This window comes from Schistocerca nitens, chromosome 1, assembly GCF_023898315.1.
Source record: "Schistocerca nitens isolate TAMUIC-IGC-003100 chromosome 1, iqSchNite1.1, whole genome shotgun sequence".
NCBI classification, from domain to species: Eukaryota; Metazoa; Arthropoda; class Insecta; order Orthoptera; family Acrididae; genus Schistocerca; species Schistocerca nitens.
In genome coordinates, this window is record NC_064614.1 from 509596066 (window position 1) to 509616516 (window position 20451).

The 20451-nt window shown below is 39.2% G+C and overlaps 1 protein-coding gene across 11 annotated transcripts in view; it reads left to right on the plus strand.

Moving 5' to 3' along the window:
- Window positions 1–20451, plus strand: part of LOC126253109 (putative thiamine transporter SLC35F3) — a 708458-nt gene that overhangs the window by 541221 nt on the left and 146786 nt on the right. For 4 of the 11 annotated variants that reach the window (XM_049954231.1, XM_049954258.1, XM_049954285.1 and 1 more), the window contains exons 12-13: window positions 7182–7211; window positions 15476–15525. The exons of 1 other annotated variant lie outside the window; for it this stretch is intronic. In XM_049954231.1, coding sequence (XP_049810188.1) covers window positions 7182–7211; window positions 15476–15525 — 80 coding nt within the window. Of the gene's footprint in view, window positions 1–5862; window positions 5914–7181; window positions 7212–15475; window positions 15526–20451 lie in introns of all 11 variants that reach the window. 6 more of the 11 variants (XM_049954298.1, XM_049954249.1, XM_049954309.1 and 3 more) reach the window with 3 other exon arrangements.

The following is a 20451-nucleotide window of genomic DNA, read 5'->3' on the forward strand; positions in this document are numbered from 1 at the left end:
GGAATATAAATTATAGAAGAACTGAAGATAACAACTCACCATATGAGGCAGGCACATAAAAAAAGGCTAAAAACATTGCTATTCTCCTTCTTCTGAGTTAACTAGAAAAAGGCTAAAAACATTGTTATTCTCCTTCTTCAGAGTTAACTAGTACCAAAATCACACACACACACACACACACACACACACATTTACAAACACATATATGTACAATGCTACATTGTCTAAGCCTACTACATTATCAGCTGAGATAATGTACCCATGCAGTTGTATGTGTATTCTGTATCAGTTAGTTCTTCTTAGCAATGCTTTTTATGTTCCTATTGACCACTCAACAAGTGAGCTATATGGTGAGTTGTTACTTTTACTCTTGTCATTATTTGTATCAAATATATGTTAGATATGAATCACCAGAGGTAGTGGTCAGCATGCTTCACTATTAATACTCAAATCTTGGGTTCAATGTCAGCCACTGCCCAAATTTTTAGGAACACTTATAGCATAGGGTATCTGAGAGAAACTGCTTCAAAAGATGGATGAATTGGCAGCATAGAGATCAGGTCCAACAAAAAGTGCTGCACTAAAGCATTAGATGCTTAACAACATTACATACAATCTTTCTAAATTTTCTCATTATGACAATACTCAGGCTTGCAAAATATTAAGAAAGACGTTGAATTCCTATTCATAAATCCAGGTGTTGACTATTCAAGTGCTGTTTACCTCACTGATGGTAAAAAAAGCTAATATTCTACAAGTTAAAATGTGGAATGTTGGTAGCAGAAATGTTCTGTGAAAACTTCGAATAAGAGAAATGAGTAAGTATGAAATTAATATTAATTGAGATAGTTAGTAAAATGAAGAGATATATACTCATGCTCATGAATTAAGGATAATTGCAGAATGTCGAGCCACACAATGTGGCACTACACAAAACTGGCACTAATAGCATAGGCAGAGAGGGAACACCCATGACACAGATCTGTAAGTCCACGGTATTGGTGGTATGTTGAGAAAACCGTCCTCAAACACATGTGCACAAAATGTCACTGTTTCCTGCGCATGTACCCTGACATCAGTATGGGATATGATCACCATGCACACGTACACAGGCCGCACAGTGGGTTGGCATACTCTGGATGAGGTGGTCGAGCAGCTGCTGGGATGTAGCCTCCCATTCTTGCACCAGTGCCTCTCGGAGCTCCTGGAGTGTCATAGGGGTTTGAAGACATGCAGAAATATGTCAACTGAGAGCATCCCAGGTGTGCTTGATAGGGATTAGGTCTGGAGAATAGGTCATGCCACTCCATTCGCCTGATATCTTCTGTTTCGAGGTGCTCCTCCATGATGGCAGCTCAGTGGGGCCATGTATTATCGTCCATCAGGAGGAAGGTGGAACCCACTGCATCCCTGAAAAGGCAGACAAACTGGTGCAAAATGACGGCCTAATACATCTGACCTGTTAGAGTTCCTCTGTCAAAGACATGCAGGGATGTATGTGCACCAGTCATAATCCCACCCCACACCATCGAACCATGACCTCCATACTGGTCCCTTTCAAGGACATTAAGGGTTTGTTAGCTCATTCCTGGTTCACGCCAGATGAAAACCCAGCGAGAATCACTGTTCAGGCTATACCTGGACTCGTCCGTAACAGCCTGTGTTTAACACTTAAGAGGGACATGAAATGGGAAGATCTCATAGGCTCAGTTGTAGGTAAAACTATATAAACCAGAAAACATAAAACAGTTCTCCAAATTAAAACAAATAAATAAAAGAGTAGGTTTTTCCATTTCTTTCCAATATCTGATGTTCTTTTCTTATTTCTTTAGCAGATTTTGATATTCTAAAATTGTGATAAAGGCATGTGTATTAGGTTGCTGAGTATCTTAAGAAAGTTATAACCCTTTTAAGATGCTCTTGAGATGTAGGCCTCTGGAAGATTTGAATACGTTTGTTGTGATGTCTCAGAAACTATTTAATCAAAGTGATACTAGATTTGTAAGGTGATTGTAATGTAATGTATTGTAATTGTCATCCAAAACAAAACTTTATTGATTCTGATTTATTTTTAAGTACAATGAAATAAGGAACCATTATATTTGTGTGCTGATGGAAAGCCCTTGGTGAAATATAAAGAATGAAATAATATAAAGAAGAAGAATATTAAGAATTAAAAATAATAATTCACCATTTAGTCAATGCATTGAGAGATCAATAGGCTCATAAGCAAGACTGAAAAAGTTGATAGGTTTTTGGATGATGTCCTTCTTCAGACTTAACTAATACAGTACATGCACATGCACTCACTCACTCCTTCGTGGATACATTTCCCAGGTAACTACATTGAATCAGCATTGCAAATCAAGTTGATTTGTGGTGTCAGTACAGTTTGGCTGGGGCAATGTAGCTGTACAGAGAGGGGGAGGGGGTGTCCATCGTGTGCCATATTTTGTACTAATTGGCTTTGAAGAAGGACGCCAGAAAAAAGATCTGCAACATTTTCAGTCTTGTTTATCTGCAAGACAACCACTCAATGCCTGAGCTGTATCGTAAGTTGTTACTCCTTCCATTGTTTGATTTATATTTGTGGGTTGTAGAAACAGTTCAGTGGCTCGTAATACTAATTGAATATAAACCTGGTTCTTATCTGTGTCCAGTGTATCATGAAGATCTTATTTTGCATTTATTTCAATGGTAAAGTTGCAGAAAACAATTTTATAAGGAAGAGTATTCCACAACAAAAGAACCTTGTCACTCATTGTTTGGAAACTACAACTGTTAACTGCTCCCTCCCTCTACATTTATGAAATTATGATGTTCTTATACAGGAGAAAAGAATGATTTGAGGAAAGCATACAGAACAACTATTAAGACCTGCTCGTATAGTGTAATATGTAGCACACAAGCTTACGAGACAGGTAAGTGAGCCAGACCGGGACTGAATTCACTCAGTGGATTAATGACCACGGCTGATGCACCAGCCAGCTTTAGTGTGATTTTTAGGCAGTTTCCCACTCTCATTTAGGCGAATGCTAGGCTGGTTCCCAATTTCCACCTCAGAAAATCTGATACAGAAACAGTTAAAATATGATCACATACAGAACACAGTTTACACAATTCAGGGCACAAGCTGCAAAGTTAAATGAAATGAATGCGCCAGTTTGTGAGTACAGCAAACCTCATACTAGACAGTATTAACACTAAGAAGTAGAAGAAGAAGAAGAAGAAGGAGATATAGAACAATTTTAAAACAAATAAATTTGTATGTTTCTTACATACTGCTTGAAATTACATGTAAAGGGCCCTTAGTACAAGGGAATAGTTATCTGTAGCAAGTTCAGAAACAAAAACATATTTAGCATTAAGTTGCGATATTAAAAAAGATGCCTATGATACATTCTGGTGGAGAAATGTTAAAGTTCAATGAAAAAACTCACGCAGAATGAATTGTTAATTTGAGCAGGATGTAACTTAGTAGAACCCTATTGGAAGTATTAAGTAAATATTTTTCCATACTCAAATTGTATTAAGATTGGTTTACTTACCAACATTTCAACAGTGATGAAATTTTACACAACTTTTTCAATGTCTCTTAAGTACTTAAAATGAAATACTTTGAAACATGTTAATAAATTATGAATCACAATGAACTTTCAAATTAAATCATTATTTTGACTAAGCCTTCGATTTCTGTCTGCAATTAAAAATTAGAAACATACACACACAAAATTCAAACTGTTGCCTCATCAGGAAAGAGGGAAGGAGAGGGAAAGACGAAAGGATGTGGGTTTTAAGGGAGAGGGTAAGGAGTCATTCCAATCCCGGGAGCAGAAAGACTTACCTTAGGGGGAAAAAAGGACGGGTATACACTCACACACACACACATATCCATCCGCATATACACAGACACAAGCAGACATGTCTGCTTGTGTCTGTGTATATGCGGATGGATATGTGTGTGTGTGCGAGTGTATACCCGTCTTTTTTTCCCCCTAAGGTAAGTCTTTCCGCTCCCGGGATTGGAATGACTCCTTACCCTCTCCCTTAAAACCCACTTCCTTTCATCTTTCCCTCTCCTTCCCTCTTTCCTGACGAAGCAACCGTTTGTTGCGAAAGCTAGAATTTTGTGTGTATGTTTGTGTTTGTTTGTGTGTCTATCGACCTGCCAGCGCTTTTGTTTGGTAAGTCTCATCACTTTCTTTCTTTTTTTATATATATATATATATATATATATATATATATATATATATATATATATATATATATATATATATATATATATATAACAGAGGGAAACATTCCACGTGGAAAAAATATATCTAAAAAGAAAGATGATGAGACTTACCAAACAAAAGCGCTGGCAGGTCGATAGACACACAAACAAACACAAATATACACACAAAATTCAAGCTTGCGCAACAAACTGTTGCCTCATCAGGAAAGAGGGAAGGAGAGGGAATGACGAAAGGATGTGGGTTTTAAGGGAGAGGGTAAGGAGTCATTCCAATCCCGGGAGCGGAAAGACTTACCTTAGGGGGAAAAAAGGACAGGTATACACTCGCACACACACACATATCCATCCACACATACAGACACAAGCAGACATATTTAAAGACCAAATATTAACCAAATTAAATATGTCTGCTTGTGTCTGTATGTGTGGATGGATATGTGTGTGTGTGCGAGTGTATACCTGTCCTTTTTTCCCCCTAAGGTAAGTCTTTCCGCTCCCGGGATTGGAATGACTCCTTACCCTCTCCCTTAAAACCCACATCCTTTCGTCTTTCCCTCTCCTTCCCTCTTTCCTGATGAGGCAACAGTTTGTTGCGAAAGCTTGAATTTTGTGTGTATATTTGTGTTTGTTTGTGTGTCTATCGACCTGCCAGCGCTATATATATATATATATATATATATATATATATATATATATATATATATATATATATATATATAAAGAAAGATGATGAGACTTACCAAACAAAAGCGCTGGCAGGTCGATAGACACAGAAACAAACACAAATATACACACAAAATTCAAGCTTTCGCAACAAACTGTTGCCTCATCAGGAAAGAGGGGAAGGAGAGGGAAAGACGAAAGGATGTGGGTTTTAAGGGAGAGGATAAGGAGTCATTCCAATCCCGGGAGCGGAAAGACTTACCTTAGGGGGAAAAAAGGACAGGTATACACTCGCACACACACACATATCCATCCACACATACAGACACAAGCAGACTGTGTCTGTATGTGTGGAGGGATATGTGTGTGTGTGCGAGTGTATACCTGTCCTTTTTTCCCCCTAAGGTAAGTCTTTCCGCTCCCGGGATTGGAATGACTCCTTATCCTCTCCCTTAAAACCCACATCCTTTTGTCTTTCCCTCTCCTTCCCCTCTTTCCTGATGAGGCAACAGTTTGTTGCGAAAGCTTGAATTTTGTGTGTATATTTGTGTTTGTTTGTGTGTCTATCGACCTGCCAGCGCTTTTGTTTGGTAAGTCTCATCATCTTTCTTTTTAGATATATTTTTCCACGTGGAATGTTTCCCTCTGTTATATTTATATATATAGTTTATTCCTTAGATGCTCCAGAGCTAGAGATCTGACTTATTTACAGGAAAACTGTCAGGCAGTAATGTTTAAATCTTTTGAGCTACAGAAAATATTTGAAACTGAAGACTTGCCTGTTGAGGAGTTTATAATACCAGATGTACCAGTATAGTACATAACCCAATATAACAAATGCTAATATGGTCTCTGGGGTTTCTTCAGCATGCTTGATAGAATCTATGGTTTTGGGAGACCAGTTGATTGATGGACCAATTTTATACAAATTATTTTGATGTCTCACCTTTCATCTTTATAAGGTGCTGCAAACAATGGTCTTCAATTTGCTCACTACATGGACCCAACCAAAGGTATTGTTAGCGGCCTTCTAGTAACAGACTATTATTTTGTGCAAGACATTTGAGATTTATTTTGAAGAATTGATGCCAGAATCTTTTAGATGCTTCATTGTTATACCCTTCCCATGCTACCTCCAGTGTAGAAACTGTATTTTAATTTCAGGGAGAGAAAATTGGAGAAAAGCTTGAACAACTGGGCAGCCATGCTTTGTCATATCATAAATATTCATATAAGGGCTGACTACCGAAGTCTGTCTCTCTGTGAAGAAATAAACTATCCAATTTAACATTCAGATTGAACCAAACACCCTTCACCACAATATGCATAATTAAATAAATGTCTTGTTTTGTCAATTCTCTTCACTTTTACAGTAATTTTCTCTGTTAATTTTAATTGTACTTTTCACATACCACTTCATTATAAATTATATGCACATTTCATATAACTGTTGAAAATCATTACACTTAATAAACAAAAGTCAGTCATAAAATTATAGTTCAGATAACGGTAATGCAATGAACATGAATTACAGAGATTGGTTGTATCTTTATTCCTATTGGTACAAAGTCATTTCTATAATCTGCCTCTTGGTTGGAATAGAACTGATAATCAAAACTTTTAAGTAAGATAAAATTTAAAATTTCAGTATTTATCACTTGTGTGTTACTGTTCATTTTCTCTTATGTCTATGTACTGATCCTGAGAACGCTAGATCTCTGTTTCAAGAAAGGAAATATGTTATCTTGTAGGAGGATTTCTTTTGATTTATTGTGAATGTTATGGATTAGGAAAGTAAAACACAATATTTCAACCCAATGACATTCAGCAGACTGCAAAAACATTTCTAACAGATGTTTACGTGCACATATCTGCAATTAAAATGTCTGAGAAATGAATTGTTCGAAACAACATCTTGATTAGGGGAAAAACCTTATTCTTAAAATAATTTTTTTCTTATACTAGTAGTGCCACTTCAGGATTTTCTTACAGTTTATATGTACATTAGTAAAAATGCAGTATGGTATTTCAGTTGTGCTGTAATTTTGTCATACATTTTGGAATGCTCAATAACTTATAGTAGCTTCTTGAATAATCATTGATACTACCATACTTAACTGCATCATTCCTCTAACAGCTGTAATGTAATACCAAAATGCCTGTAGTGAATATATCATGGTAATAATGTAAATTTTGCCTAATGATGTTGTAGCCCTGCACTGTATCTATTCCCTTCACAATATTGGCTTCTGATCAAGTTGGCAAATTTTTGTTGTTACAGAAACATCATCATGTTGAGCCACAGTGCAAGGTAAGGTCTTACCTGCTAGCTTCTTTCTCTCTTCCTTCACAAATCTAATGTACAATAGTTTTTCTCTTTTTTATGCTAGAAATATTTATTTGCTTTGAGTTTCTTAGTGCATGTTAGTTTAGATAGTGTTGAGATTTAGTGCAAATTGGTGAGTATCTAACCTATAGAAATGATGATCTAAAATTGGATGTAAACGCTTCCTGCCATCTAGGCATAAACAATTAAGAGAGAGATGATAATGTGAATGTACTTAATTTACTACAATTTGTTACACCTTAAGAGAACTACATGTAGGACTACATGAGAATAACATAATCTGATTAGAAACAGACCTTAATGATGATATCACAGACTTACGTTTGTTGTGTCACTGTATTTTCTCTGTAAATGAATACTTGGATCAATATCTTGCTATTTGTGTTAAATTGAAAACATCGAGCAATGTTAAACATTAGGATACTATAGGCTAATGTTAATATATTTTAACAATGTTAACTGATATTTTCCGACATCTGCAAAACACTGTGTACCATCAGATCACATGGAATAAATAAATAAGTAAATAAACACTTATTTTAATGAGTTTCATGAAAGCTCAAGATTTCTCATGTCATATGTAGACCTAAAGAACTGACACACTTCTTTTTTCAGAGAATGTGAGGGATCATTTCTTAGTAACATTTGTTCTCTATGATGTTAGTGAATTTTGAAATGCTCCACACTACAGTTGTCTAATGGTTTCTACAGCCATTGTATATCAGACTTTAATATTCAGCCATTTACTATGTAGTCATGTAGATTATAAAACTGAAAAAAAAGAAATACAGGTAAAAATATCATATTCAAGCAGGTTCAAAATATTAATTTCTACAGGGAAAACATTCCTATAAAGAAGTGCTTAATTTTACAGTTTCAAAAAAAATTATCCCTAGGGGCTAGCACCAGCCCCTCATACATCGTATTTCATCTTCTCGTCATAAAAGCCAGTCTTCAGTGATGTGAAACAGAATATAAATTTACAGAGAGAAATAGCTGTGACAAAATACTAGTGCAATCTATTTTCAAAGTTAATCACAGTTAATGATATTATGCTTTAATCTGTTTGTGTGACGGAAAAGATCACAAATGAACATCTAATACAATTGGTAGAAAGGTTGTACTTTTAAAATATATGGACTATTTTCTAGGTACACTATTCACCAAACAGCAAATTAAATATAGTTTTAGAAGGGGCTACATTTTTATGGTCATGCAGAGCCTGTTAGACACTCTTCTTAATGACAATTGTAGGGAAAGATAGATTGCTAGTTACTGTAAAGAAGACCTGTTAAGTTGCAGACAGGCAGAATTAAAAGACACTTATGCAAAGCTTTCAGCCACAGCTTTCATCAGAAAAAGAGAATCACACACCATTCATTCAAAAAAGCAAACAAACCTCACACACACATGACCACCAACTCTGGCAGCTCTGCCCCACAACCTCCTGACACTACATGTGTTGGCATTCTAATCCCTGCACACTCTGACAGACAGCATCAGTCTGCACCACCCATACTCTACTGTCCCTTCCCCTTCCCAGCCCCCTCAAGATTGCTGCTGTCAGGCCATGTGATAGATGCATTCTGGTCAGATCTGTCGGAGTTGGTGGTTGTGCGTGCATGAGATGTGCTTACTTGTGTGTACGAATGGTGTGTGTGTGTCTCTGTTTCTCTTTTGCTGATGAAGGTTGTGGCCATAAACTTTCTGAAAGTGTCTTTTGATTGTGCCTGTCTGCAACTTAATGTATCTTCTTTACAGTAAGTAGCAACACTGTTGATATACCTACACGCAGTTTCTGTTGTTTGACAATCTTATTAATTATATGCATAAAATATGTGGCTGTATCAATAGAAGAGACTGACATATTAAATTATTCAGATTGCAATTGACAATAAATTCAGCCTTGAAGAATGTATTATAGACTGCTAATATAATATCCCACAGTGTAAAATCTGGGATGCAATAATGATAATATGAAATAGGATAGATTGCCTCTTACCACATAGAGGAGGCATTGAGTGGCAGATAGGCATATTTAAAGTACATTTAAAAATAGGCTGAGTTATCAGATAGAGTTATTCCTCTCTCCTTCTCACATTCTCTGCCTCTTCCTCCCTCCCTCCTTCCCTCCCTCCCTGTCTCTCTCCTCTCTGTCTTCTCTCTCTCTCTATCTCTATCTATCTATATCTTTCACATACACACACACAAACACACACACACACACACACACACATGGGTACTGTCATTGTCTGGCAAAAATGTTGAACCTGCAGTTGAACCTTAGCACCAGAGATGACAGTGGCTGTGACTGCTCATATACCGACATTAACCATTGTATGAAATACAGATTTTGTCAAATGTGTATAGCATAAAAAAATGCCAGGCTATTTTATTTACATTCATTCCCAAATGTTATCTGACAACATATTTTAGCATAAAAAGTTTAGCTTAGTATAACATGCCATTTAATAGGAGCATGAAGTTATTTTTTATGGCCTCCTACTTCACTAATGTATTTCTTACTAGAACTCAGTGATGCAAACTGCTCAATGAAAGTTTCACACCACCCTCGTGACTATCATGTATAGGTTGGTTTGTGGGGGCTTGAAGGGACCAGACTACAAAGGCCATCAGTCCCCATGTATAGTTGTTGTTGTTGTTGTTGTTGTTGTTCTGGTCCCCCCAACCCCATTTCTTTCCAGAAACCTCTTTCTCGACACTCTTTCGACCACAGTCAATCACTGTGAGCAGATATCTGTGGAATGGAGGTAAAAGTAAATATTCATTTTCACTACAGTTCAGCAGAATGCACTGCCTCTTCAGTCATGAAAGTGATAATCCAGCTTGTATTATAATATTCAGCCTATCAAATGGTCTTGGAGGGTTACTCCAAATGTTGGATTTGTATCATCACTTTACAACAAGAAGGGTTTTCAACAAAGGGAAGCTGGCTGCCAAATAGGCATACTTCACAGTGATATAATTTGTAGATTCAGCTGTGAGGCACAGAACATTCAAGACCTGCTTTGTAGTTGACATCCTTGGTCAACAACACCAGCAGATGTCTTCTACCTACAAATTTTAACTTGCAGATATCCCAAAGAGAATTAAACAGAACTGCACATTGAAATCAAACAATAGTAAATCCATACTGTTTTTAGAATTCCACATTTCTTTTTTTTATGCAGAAATTGATCAAATGAAATGGACTACAGTATTAGCTGAAATGAACCAAACTGAGCATGCATGGGACCAGCTGACACTTGCAGTGTGCTACAACAGGAACTGTCCTCATACATTAGATGATCTCAGGAGCATTGCTGTCAAAGAGTGAGACAAGCTCGAGCAGAAAGATCTTGAACGTCTTGTGGAATGCACAGAGGATCAAAGTATGTTTCATTACATGGGGTGGAAAAACGTGGTGTTGAATAGTAATGACCAGCAAATTTTGCTTTCATCAATGTTCAGTGGTGTGCACTTTCTAACAGTCTTCTTTTATTATGGTTTTATGTTGTGTTCATTTGACAGTGAAGTTATTTTTTATGTTCCATAATGACTATTCTTTTACATCTTCCTCCCCTTGGATCTGAACCTACATATGTTTCTAGATATATACATATAGCAAAACATTTTTTGAATAGATCGTATGAGGGACATTTCATAAATAATGCATACTAACTTTTTTTTTTAATATAGTCTCCCTGCTCCTCTATGGCTGAACCACAGCAACTTCGAAGCTCAAGTATTCCATCCAGGTCACCACTTATGTTGATCTGTCAAACAGCTCTGGTAACAGTCATAGAAGGATCTTCCAGAGAAAGATAATGATATTCACCCATAGGACTTTTCAATTTCAGGAACAAGTCAGCTGTAGGGAGGATGTAGCAACACTTCATGCAGTTTTCGGCTTCACCATTACCAATATGTTGGCTAGTATTGTCATGGAAAATGAGTGGCCCAACGTCGAGCAACTGGGGTTGGGTTTTCTGAATTTTTCTGTGCAGGTTTTGCATGAAGTTATTATAATACACTGTTTTAACAGTTGTTTCACATGGTATTCTATCTCTCATGGTGGTTACTTGGTGATTATTAGCAAAAATCACCATTTTCTTGAGCTTGGAGTGAATTCACAGTAGTGACAGTTCAACACAAGAATCCTTGACCTTCACAAACGAATCACTGTCTGAGCAAGGTTGCAATGTCCAAACATTTCTGCTTCTCTTCAGCAATCAGACAGTGTGGTACCCATTTCTCATAGAAACTGATCTCTTCTTCAAATCACTCTCCTTCCACACAGGTTGCACTGTGATATTCTTAAAGAGCATCTGCCACAAGTTTCATACATCATTCATCTGTTGATATTTTTGGCCTTCCAGGTCTCGGATTATCATCTATGCTCATATGACCACCACAAAAACAATTAACCCAAAGTGAAACTGCCCTGTGGTCCACTGTAAACTCATCACAAACTTCACTTAACACACTGTGGATTTCTGTCAGTTTTTTGCCACATGAAATTTCAATCATGATGTGGTCTTCAACAGTCACAGTACTCAAGACCTCTGCCCCACTTCTGCCTCTCACCAACTTTATGTTATGGCACACAGCAAAAAAACAAAAGCACGTGCTTCTTCCTCAAGCTCCCAATTACATCTGACGATATTTCATTGTTTTTGTATCAAACAATCCAAAGTAATTCCAACCTGTGTATTGTTTATGAAATGTCCCTCATACATAAGAAATGATGTCACATAATGTGAGTTCTGTGTGATATCAAACTTCTGCATTAATTTAAGCACAGTAGTATAATCATTACAACCAAACATTGTATACTCTTTTCCTTCTGTTTATATTTGGCTGTAGTAGCACAGAAATTACTTTGTGCATTGCTGGATGTACACATATACCTGTGTACCTAATTATTTTATTAATATTTAACTAAAAATATATTTAAAAAATTAAATTTGTTTCAAATTCTGGCTCAAGGGAAGCGTCCAATTCCATTCATCTGCTTCAACCCATGACGTAATGGTGTTGTGGTGTGTGATGTCATTATGGCGCGGAGTTTATGAGTTGGTTGTGTTTGTAGATGTCGTCTTGTGTGTGTGTGTGTGTGTGTCTGTGTGTCTGTGTGTGTTTTCTTGAGTTGTAATGTGTTGTGCATTTATTGTGTATTGAATGTTTTTTTATTTACCTAGGTTTGTCTGACTTTTGAATTTTTGAGGTGGTGTGGTTTTGTTTTTGTTTTTAGTAGTTGTAGGTGGTGGTTTTTTCATATCAACAGTTATGGTTGACCTATATAGGTCAAGGAAAATGACCGATTCCAATTTTCGTAGTTTTATATGTAGGTATTGGTGTTTAGGTATCGTCAGCTGTGGTCCAGGGAAATGTCTCATTCCAATTTTCTTAGTTTTTGCTCTAGGCGTTGGTGTTTTTGGTATCATCAGCTGCGGTTGAGCTATATACATCAAGAGAAGTGATATATATATATATATATATATATATATATATATATATATATATATATATATATATATATATATATATATATGATATGATATGGTTATAATAGAGGAAAACATTCCACGTAGGAAAAATATATCTAAAAACAAAGATGATGTGACTTACCAAATGAAAGTGCTGGCAGGTTGACAGACACACAAACAAACACACAAAATTCAAGCTTTCGCAACAAACTGTTGCCTGATCAGGAAAGAGGGAAGGAGAGGGAAAGACGAAAGGATGTGGGTTTTAAGGGAGAGGGTAAGGAGTCATTCCAATCCCGGGAGCGGAAAGACTTACCTTAGGGGGAAAAAAGGACGGGTATACACTCACACACACACACATATCCATCCGCACATACACAGACACAAGCAGACATTTGTAAAGGCAAAGAGTTCGGACAGAGATGTCAGTTGAGGCGGAAGTGCAGAGGCAAAGATGTTGTTGAATGACAGGTATGAGTGGCGGCAACTTGAAATTAGCGGAGATTGAGGCCTGGTGGATAACGGGAAGAGAGGATATATTGAAGAGCAAGTTCCCATCTCCAGAGTTCGGATAGGTTGGTGTTAGTGGGAAGTATCTAGATAGCCCGGACGGTGTAACACTGTGCCAAGATGTGCTGGCCGTGCACAAAGGCATGTATAGCCACAGGGTGATCCTCATTACCAACAAACACTGTCTGCCTGTGTCCATTCATGCGAATGGGCAGTTTGTTGCTGGTCATTCCCACATAGAATGCGTCACAGTGTAGGCAGGTCAGTTGGTAGTTCACATGGGTGCTTTCACACGTGGCTCTGCCTTTGATCGTGGAAAACGAATCTGCTCCAGTCCGGAATCCCTGAACCATTACACCAACAACCTGACAACAGCTTTCGCATCCCGCAACTACCCTCCCTGGTACAGAAGCAAATAACCAGAGCCACTTCCTCATCCTCTCAAACCCAGAACCTCCCACAGAAGAACCACAAAAGTGCCCCACTTGTGACAGAATATTTTCCGGGACTGGATCAGACTCTGAATGTGGCTCTCCAGCAGGGATACGACTTCCTCAAATCCTGCCCGGAAATGAGATCCATCCTTCATGAAATCCTCGCCACTCCACCAAGAGTGTCTTTCCGCCGTCCACCTAACCTTTGTAACCTCTTAGTTCATCCCTATGAAATCCCCAAACCACCTTCCCTACCCTCTGGCTCCTACCCATGTAACTGCCCCCAGTGTAAAACCTGTCCCATGCATGCTCCCACCACCTACTCCAGTCCTGTAACCCGCAAGGTGTACACGATCAAAGGCAGAGCCACGTGTGAAAGCACCCACGTGATCTACCAACTGACCTGCCTACACTGTGACGCATTCTATGTGGGAATGACCAGCAACAAACTGTCCATTCGCATGAATGAACACAGGCAGACAGTGTTTGTTGGTAATGAGGATCACCCTGTGGCTAAACATGCCTTGGTGCACGGCCAGCACATCTTGGCACAGTGTTACACTGTCTGGGCTATCTGGATACTTCCCACTAACACCAACCTATCCGAACTCCGGAGATGGGAACTTGCTCTTCAATATATCCTCTCTTCCCGTTATCCACCAGGCCTCAATCTCCGCTAATTTCAAGTTGCCGCCACTCATACCTCACCTGTCATTCAACAACATTTTTGCCTCTGCACTTCCGCCTTGACTGACATCTCTGCCCGAACTCTTTGCCTTTACAAATGTCTGCTTGTGTCTGCGTATGTGCAGATGGATATGTGTGTGTGTGCGAGTGTATACCTGTCCTTTTTTCCCCCAAGGTAAGTCTTTCTGCTCGCGGGATTGGAATGACTCCTTACCCTCTCCCTTAAAACCCACATCCTTTCATCTTTCCCTCTCCTTCCCTCTTTCCTGACGAAGCAACCGTTGGTTGCGAAAGCTAGAATTTTGTGTGTATGTTTGTGTTTGTTTGTGTGTCTATCGACGTGCCAGCGCTTTCATTTGGTAAGTCACCTCATCTTTGTTTTTTAGATATATTTTTTCCCTAAAACCCCCATTTTCCCACGGCTATCCTGTTAGTTTGATTGTATTTTTGGAGGGAGATCTTATAGTCTTCTTTATACGTATTTTTGTGTTTGGCGCTGTGTGTATATAGTGACATCATAGGCGCCATATTGTAGATGCTTAGAATAGCCATTTCCGCCATATTGATGACATCATGGGTCCAAGCAGACGGATGGAATCGTACACTTCCTTAATCCCCAAATTCTTAAGGACCACTTCATTTTGGATCTTATGGTGCATATTAAATTCAAATAATGGGTGAAAGATGTATCTAACCAAATTTTCTGTTAAATCTGTTATTTCTCTGGGTAAAATTTGCACACAGTAGAGTAACCTTCAATTCAGTGGTTAGTGTGAACACTCAGTGCTTTACTGTGCTTTGCCCTAATTGAGGACAGATTCTCTTGCCTTTGTATGAATTTTCAGTTAACCTAGTGAGCCAGTTCTAAGGGGATCTGCACTGGACAATGTAATATAAATTACAGACTATCTTGCAAGATAGCATTTGTCACATATACAAATCATTTTCAGAGGTAGAAGGAGCAATAGGTGATATAATGCTACTCGAGATTGAAACCTGGGCATTTAGGTTTGTAATATAACTCTTCGCCACTATTTTGTTTTATTATTTATTTATTTTTAGTTTGCACTATTTTGTTTTTATTATTTACTTATTTTTATCTTTTCAGGGCATGTCTTCTGAAAAATAAGTCCCTTCGTGGAACTGATGTTAGAAGACGTAAGATATTAAAAATCATCTTCTTTCCATGATTTTTCCTTAGTGAATAAGTATATTGTTACATTCCACCCTGAATTTTCCATTGTTTGAACAAGTAACTTGTTGTATCAAAATGAAATTAGAACTTTCCTGGCCAGCCTATTTAGACATCATGTAAAAAAGAGAAATAAATCTTGCAAATCAGATAGACACCATATCCCCTAAGAACATAGGAAAGGACCCATACACAGTAAGGATGGTGAAGTGCTTTTGCAAATAACACACCAAAAGAATCTCTTTAAGTGTACACCACTTTTCATATATTAAAGTGCACAAAACTTTTAAAAATGTTGTTGTAGCTTGGCAAGAAACTATAATACACTGTGTAAAACACAACATCTCATTGGCAAAAGATGCTCTTTAAATGTACAACACTTTTCATGTATTAAAGGGCACAAAACTTTTAAAAATATTGTTTATATTGTCTTGGTAAGGAACTACAATACACTGTGTAAAAACACAACATCTCATTGGCACTTTGCACCAGATGATTGCTAACATAATTCTTAGTGGCTTGGTGGAGAAATGTTATCATGACTGCTTGATTAAAGTTCAGAAATTTATCAATAAAATACAGGACTGTGCCATCTAGTGATTGGTTCAGTGCCATGAGAAAAGAACAGACACTTGTGTTGAATTAAGTCTTATTGATGCATTATGTCAAATTAAGTACCATGAAGGTATTTCTGAAATATATTGTAATAATTTTGTAGCATTTTTGTTATAGGTTAATAAACTGTCTTACAAAATAGTACCATAAATCTCGTAGGTTCGTTACAGTTCTTGTTATAATGTATGAGGTGCACCACAGCCAGTTATATGTTCTTTGTTTGGTAGGTGGGAATAAGAACCACTCTGGGTAGATGGCATTCTTAAGATTCATTTGGTATTTTCATGTCCATTGAACAACAGCAGTTTTTTTGCGTAGACACAACCAAATCATCTTTCTGTCAATTCATGCAGTGCAGAGGATAACAGTTACCCTTAGGTGACAAGTTATACTAAATAGCTGAGGGTTAGATTCACACAGAATGAACTTTCTCTATTTGAGATCAGACTATTTACTATATCACATCATGCTGAAACACAAAGATAATATTTTTCCATATTTGTTTTCAGTTCCTATTGAGGAGTTTATTTCCTATGGATGCATTGATTGATGGATTGTGGCTTTTCTGTACAGAGAGGTTGCTAGTCGGTCGGAGTCACCCTGACCAGTATAATTAGTTCTGTTGAAGTACTGATTGGTAAATTCAGAGTTAATATCTTGAAGCTGATGGTTCACTGCAGGCATGTTAGAATTTTGGTAGCGTGAGAGGAAAAAATATAAAACTGCAGTAAACGAAGCAAGCAAAGGGTAATACAGATATCTAAACAGTGAGATTGACAGAACATGCAAAATGGTAAAACAGGAATGGCTGAAGGAGAAATGGAAGGCAGAAGAAGCATGAATGACAATGGGAAAGATAAATATCACTTGTAGAAAAATAAAAGGCCTTAGGAGAAATGAGAAGCACTAGTATGAAACTTAAGAGGGAAGATGGTAGTCTAGTATAAAGGAACTAGGGAAAGACTGAAAGGTGGAATATATACAAAGGGAACAAATTTGAAGATAGTATCATGGAAAGAGACGAGGAAATGGATGGAGAAGACAGAGGGTGCGAAATTGTGAAAAGAATTTAACAGAACACTGAAACTTCTGAAAGACATTCAAAACAAGGCATCCAGTGTAGTCAACATTTCCATATACACTGTCCAGTCACATTAATGTGACCACCTGTCAAAGCCCTGAATAACCACCTTTTACAGTGCAGACTGCTGCAAGACTTGCAGGAAGAGTGTCAGTGAGGTTCTAGAAGGTACCAACAGGGATGTGGAGCCATGCTGACTCCAGTGCCATGGCCATCTGCACTAGATTTCTTGGTTGAGGATCCATGGAACAAACAGGTCAATTGATTGGATTTAAGTCCAGGGAGTTTGGAGGCCAGGGGGATGCTGTGAACTCATCCTGGTGCTCTTTGAACCATGCACACAGACTGTTAGCTGTGTGACACATTGTGTTATCTTGCAGGTAGATACCATCATGCCGAGCAAAAACAACCCGCATGTAGCAGTGGACGTGGCCCCCAAGAATAGATTCATACTTGTGTTGATTTATTGTGCCTTCCAGGATGGCTCAAAATGGCTCTGAGCACTATGGGACTTAACATCTGAGGTCATCAGTCCCCTAGAACTTAGAACTACTTAAACATAACTAACCTAAGGACATCACACACATCCATGCCTGAGGCAGGATTCGAACCTGCGACCGTAGCGGTCACGTGGTTCCAGACTGAAGCGCCTAGAACCGCTCAGCCACAACGGCCAGCCCTTTCAGGATGATCAGATCACCCAGGGAATGCCATGAGAACGTTCCCTGCCAGGCTGGACCTTTCTGATGATTGCTGTAGGGTTTTTTCTTTCAGGCATTTCATGCTGATGGAGCATAGAGAGTGAATCATCTAAAAAGACCACCTGTTGGAACTCGGTGGACGTCCAGTTGTGGTATTAGTGTGCAAATTCCAGCCTTTTTCACCAATGAAGAGCAGTCAGCATGGGTGCACGAACCAAGTGCCTCCTGCAGACTCCCACACGCAAAAATATACACTGAGGAGGCACTGTTGTTAGACCTTTGGTTCATCTGAACAGTCAGGTCCTCAACACTAGCATAGCTATTTGCGTGTACACATCTCTGCAGCTGTCATTCACTTCTGTCATCTGTGGTCCGTGGTGCATCACAGTTTCCTCAGTGCCATTTTGTCATGCATGGTATACTTTAGACATAGCAGGATGTGAACAGTACAACCTTAGCCGCTTCAGAAATGCTGCCACCCTTGGCCCAAAAGCCAATGATCATGCCCTTTAAGACACCAGGAAACTCACACTGTTTCCATGTTACGACAACAACTGCTCTGTTTCCCCCCATCGTTTAGTTGTGATTTCATTCCCCTGCCCCATATGAGCAGGGGAGCGCTGTCAGTGGCACATTCTGCTGCTCTTCAGCTGAGTGATATCACAACTAAGACAAGAATAAAATGTTACATATATACGGTGATAAAAAAGGCGAACATAAAACAGAGTAAGGGGAGATAATGGAGGTAAAAATACACTGACATGGAGACGTTCATGGGGGGACAATTAAAAAAGTTGACATGAAGTTAAAAAACACAGTTGGTGATTCTTAAAACACAAAGAAGACACTGAAGGCACACGCACAGGTTAAAAGTCGGCCACAGTATTAAAAACACTCACCACACTTAAAACCCACTTGGAGCACACATGATGAAGAATAAAACTGCCAGGTGGGATCTGCCGAGGGAGAGGCCGGAGAGGATGGAAAAGGAAGGGAGAGCAAGAGGCAGTATGGGAGGCGGGGGATGAAGAGAGTAGGGGCATCAGTGGCTACACTAAGAGGCAGGAGGCTGGTGGAACAGGAGATGGAAGTCAAGGCAGGAGGGAATGCAGAGACACTGAAGGGGAGCACAAGAGAGGGAGGGGGAGTAGGAGGGGAAAGCCGCTCAGGAGAAGGGAGAGGAGAGGGAGACCTGAGGAGGAGGCAGGAAGATGGGGTTAGAGTTGGTAGGAAGGGCAGATGTCAGGGCAAAGCTCATCATCTGGGAGGGGTAGATGGTGGAAGTTGCGTTGGGAAAGGAGGCGGAGGGTGTGGAGATGGAGAGACGGTGGGACAGAACGGTAAAGGCGAGGCAACGGGCTGGGGATGGAGAGGAAGGGTGACACCAGGGGGTGAGGGGGACCAATGCGGCAGACAATATATAGTGTGTGGATGTGGTTAAGGAAGAGGAGAAGGTGGGGGAATAGGATGAGGTCGTAGAGGATGCGCATGGGGGACGAAGGCAGATGCGGAGGGCGAGGATGAGCGCTTGGCATTCGAGGATTTTTAGGGATTTATAGAATCTGGGAGTGGCAGAAATCCAAGCTATGCTGGCATAGCAGAGGATGGGTTGGATCAAGGATTTGTAGGTGTGAAGGATGGTGGAAGGATGCAGACTCCATGTCCGGCCGGACAGGAGTTTCAGGAGGCAGAGTCTGTTGTGAGCTTTGTTTTGCATCGTAAGGAGATGGGGAGTCCAGTTGAAGTGGCGGTCAAGGGTGAGGCCAAGGTATTTGAGGGTAGGAGTGAGGTGGATAGGACGGCCATAAATGGTGAGGTAGAAATCATGGAGACGGAAGGAGCAGGTGGTGCAGCCCATAATGATCACCTAGGTGTTAGAAGTGTTGATACGGAGGAACCACTAGCTGCACCAAGTGGTGAATTGATCAAGGAGGGTTTGGAGGGTAAGTTGGAACCGTTGAAGGGTAGGGTAAAGGGCTGGGAAGACGGTGTCATCAGCAAACTGGAGAAGATGAACAGGTGGGGGAGATTTGGGCATATCAGCAGTGTACAGGAGATAGAGGATGTGGAAAAGGACAGAGTCTTGGTTTCCCCAATCCCCTAGACACGCCTTATGTACCCTCAACTTTTAGTGCTGCCACCTACCATCTGTGAGTGGTTACTGCATGTTGACAGTGACCATGAAATTAATAAGATCCTTTGGAGAATTGACCCTCACAGGAAAATTCCACATTGTGCGCAATGTATATGAGACAGGTAAAATACTTCCAGACTTAAATAATAAAGTAATAATTCCAATTAAAAAGAAGGAAGGTTTTGACATGTGTCAATACTAAACTACAGAGAGTATACAATCTGGGAAAAACCCTGAAATTTTTTCATCCGGGAGAAAACCGGGAAAAACCCGGGAATTTTTTGGAATTCCAGGAATTTTTCATTGGTTTAGCTTTCAGTTAAATTTTTGTAATTTTGACTGGTAAGAATTGATTCTCTAA